The sequence below is a fragment of the Juglans microcarpa x Juglans regia genome, chromosome 5D (genome assembly GCF_004785595.1).
Source record: "Juglans microcarpa x Juglans regia isolate MS1-56 chromosome 5D, Jm3101_v1.0, whole genome shotgun sequence".
Taxonomy (NCBI): domain Eukaryota; kingdom Viridiplantae; phylum Streptophyta; class Magnoliopsida; order Fagales; family Juglandaceae; genus Juglans; species Juglans microcarpa x Juglans regia.
Window position 1 is genome coordinate 15661318 of NC_054602.1, and position 3038 is coordinate 15664355.

General features: G+C 36.6%; 1 protein-coding gene across 1 annotated transcript; it reads right to left on the minus strand.

Moving 5' to 3' along the window:
- Nucleotides 1-839: 839 nt before the first annotated feature.
- Nucleotides 840-2747, minus strand: LOC121264981 (berberine bridge enzyme-like 18). The gene has a single exon (XM_041168404.1). It carries the CDS (start codon nt 2737-2739, stop codon nt 1123-1125), a length of 1617 nt encoding a protein of 538 aa, XP_041024338.1. The 5' UTR covers nt 2740-2747; the 3' UTR covers nt 840-1122.
- Nucleotides 2748-3038: the final 291 nt, after the last annotated feature.

Sequence of the window (3038 nt, forward strand, 5' to 3'; positions counted from 1 at the left end):
ATTCGTGTAGATATAATATCAATAATATTCATTACAGGAAAATTGTTTATTTATGGTCAGCTATTTCTTATGAAAGTAAATATTTCCTACTAAAATGAGTTTGTTTTCATATCAAATAGTTATTCTCGTTGCAAATAATCTGGTACAAATGCAAGTTTTGATTCTACTTAAGGACTTTATTAATTATAAAGTAGTTCTTGTACGGCCTTTTCTTTAAGGCCTCATTTGTTTTTGCAGATGAGATAACTTGAGATTAAAGTTAAAAATTGAATAAAATATTGTTAGAATATATTTTTTTAATAATATTATTTTTTTTAAGATTTGAAAAAGTTGAATTGTATATTTTATTGTGTAGAAATTTGAGAAAGTTGTAATTATTAGAAGAGATGAGTTGATAGGAGTTGTGAAAACGAACGAGGCCAAAGTAGAAGCTGCTTAATTAATATATTTTAATTGACAATGCTCTTAGAATTCTAGATGGTAAAATACCCTCAATTATAGATATATAGAGCTCGGATTTTTATCTAAAATTATTTTTGTATACATCAGATAAGCCACCTAATCATTTATTTTAATCGCAATTAATTTATCCATAGAAATATATTAGACAATGATCGTGGACTTTTTCCACCTTCTGCAGCCCATATGTCAAATTTTTGTTGAAATGGAAAGCATTTAATAGCGGCGCGCTTCCTGTGACCGGCAATTGTCTGAGACTTTCTTTATAGTTCTGAATTTTATATATAATCGAGGCTAAGAGCTGGTTGGTGATGTAATTGAGTATCATTAATTCATAACCACCAATGACCAAACCAACCGATCAAAATATATAATTGACATAAATGAAAGCTATATTATTAATGGAACATAAACATGTCACAAAATACAATATATATATATATATATATATATATATATATATATATATATATGCATCAACAGACATGAATATATGCCTCAATTTGTGGAAACCCTTTTATTTTACAATGCACATAAAATATCGATATATATGGCCTTTGTGATATGTGCTTATTACATGGAATAATAGGTAAAACACCATAGAGAGAGGATTTATTGTTGAGTACAATATCTTCTGTAATTAAGCATCTTTAACATCACCTCTCACCAGGATGCAGAAAGAGCTGGGATGCTTTGTTCATTCCTGAAGAAATTAGTGGGATCGACCATGGTCTTCACATGAACCAACCTGTTAAAGTTGCTCTTGAAATATTTAGTACCCCATGTACTTGCCCGTCTATAGCTTGTGTTGCCTTCCTTACTATTTGTTCCTATGTCAAGGTCCCTATAGTTGATGTATGCAGCTCTTGGAGATTTTGAAACATAGGCAGCCGTGTAACTGTAAAGCCTTCTGATCCAACTTATATGCCTCTCGGATGCCGCAATTCCATCTTCTTCCCAATACACCCCGTCTAGGATTTTGTAGATGTTACCAACTCTATGTGGGAAAGGAAGTGCAGATTCCGGGATTTCACTCATTCTTCCCCCATACGGAATCATCACGAAAATTGCTTTCTCGGCCTCTTTTTGGTAAAATCTCTCCCAAATCCCTTCCAAGCCAACTTCTGGAATAGGTTCCATCACGTAGTCAGATTTTGCTTTGAAAGAAGTTGGTCTTGTTCGAGGAGTCCTGCTTAGCAATACATCCAAGGATTCCCCACTTGGATACCCGGCGAAGTAGAGGGTAGATTCAATCCAGCTCATTTCAGTGCAATCTTCTCTTACCAAACCTAGTTCAGGAAAGCTTTCTTGCATCAATGAAAGGAGATTATCTATCCCTCCGAGATACAAGGACACAAATGAGGCTTGTATTGTTCTCCTCCCTTCTTGGCTAGAATTGGCAGCACTTGAGTTGACGAGAATGAATAGGTCTTCATCAAGCTTGTCTGCAACATATTGCCACCGATGAACAAGCTTGGTTGCATTTTGTTCCAAGTTCCTATTAACTGCGAATACAGTCACAATTGATGGAACATGAACCAACTTGATTTTCCACGCAACAATGACTCCAAAGCTGGCCCCTCCACCTCCTCGAATGGCCCAAAATAGATCTTCTCCCATGGATTCTCTGTCAAGGATTCTGCCCTTAACATCAATCATTTGGGCGTCAACAATATTATCTGCAGCAAGGCCATATTTGCGCAACATGGTGCCGTACCCTCCCCCACTGAAATGTCCACCAACACCCACAGTCGGGCAAACTCCTGCTGGAAAGCCAAAGTTTCTACTTTTCTCAGCAATCCTATAGTATACTTCACCGATAGTGGCACCAGCTTCAACCCATGCAGTGCCATTTTCTACATCAACATTGATTGAACGAAGATTTATCAGATCGATTATGACAAATGGAACATAAGAAACATAAGAAAGGCCCTCAAAATCATGACCACCGCTTCTAACTCTTATTTGCATGCCATGTTTTTGGGAACACTTAATGGTTGCCTGAATTTGGAAGACATGCAATGGCGTAATAATGACTAGAGGTTTTGGGGTGGGAGGTGTTGAGAATCTAGGATTTTGTATGGAGAATTCCAATATAGATGAATATGAGGAATTGGCGGGGGTGTAAATGACTTGAGAAATTGAGGAGGTGGAGTTTTCAGCATGAAGGGTCAGGCATTGAAGGAAGTCGTCAAGAGTGTGAGCCGAAGTTGCCCATAAAAATGAGAAAAGAAGTGTAATAACAAATGGAATAAGCACTGAAGAGCTAACGGGCTTCATTTTGTTTGTGTTTTTGTGCTAAAAACAGGATGCGAGCTTCCTTATTTATAGTGTTATGAGGAGATATATACGTAATTTGTTGAATACTTAGGAAATTAATGTGAAAACTGTACGTACAATGGTGGTTGTAACAGCTGTTGCATATAACGTACATATTTTTTAACTTTGCAGGAAACCATTCGATCAGGCATCCAGCTGATTTGGCCAGGGAAAGGTCACGAATTCCCACAAGAAATACATAGAAAAAGAGAAATTTCGTGCAGTCCAAATTGCATGGCGATTTGACAACATAGAACTTT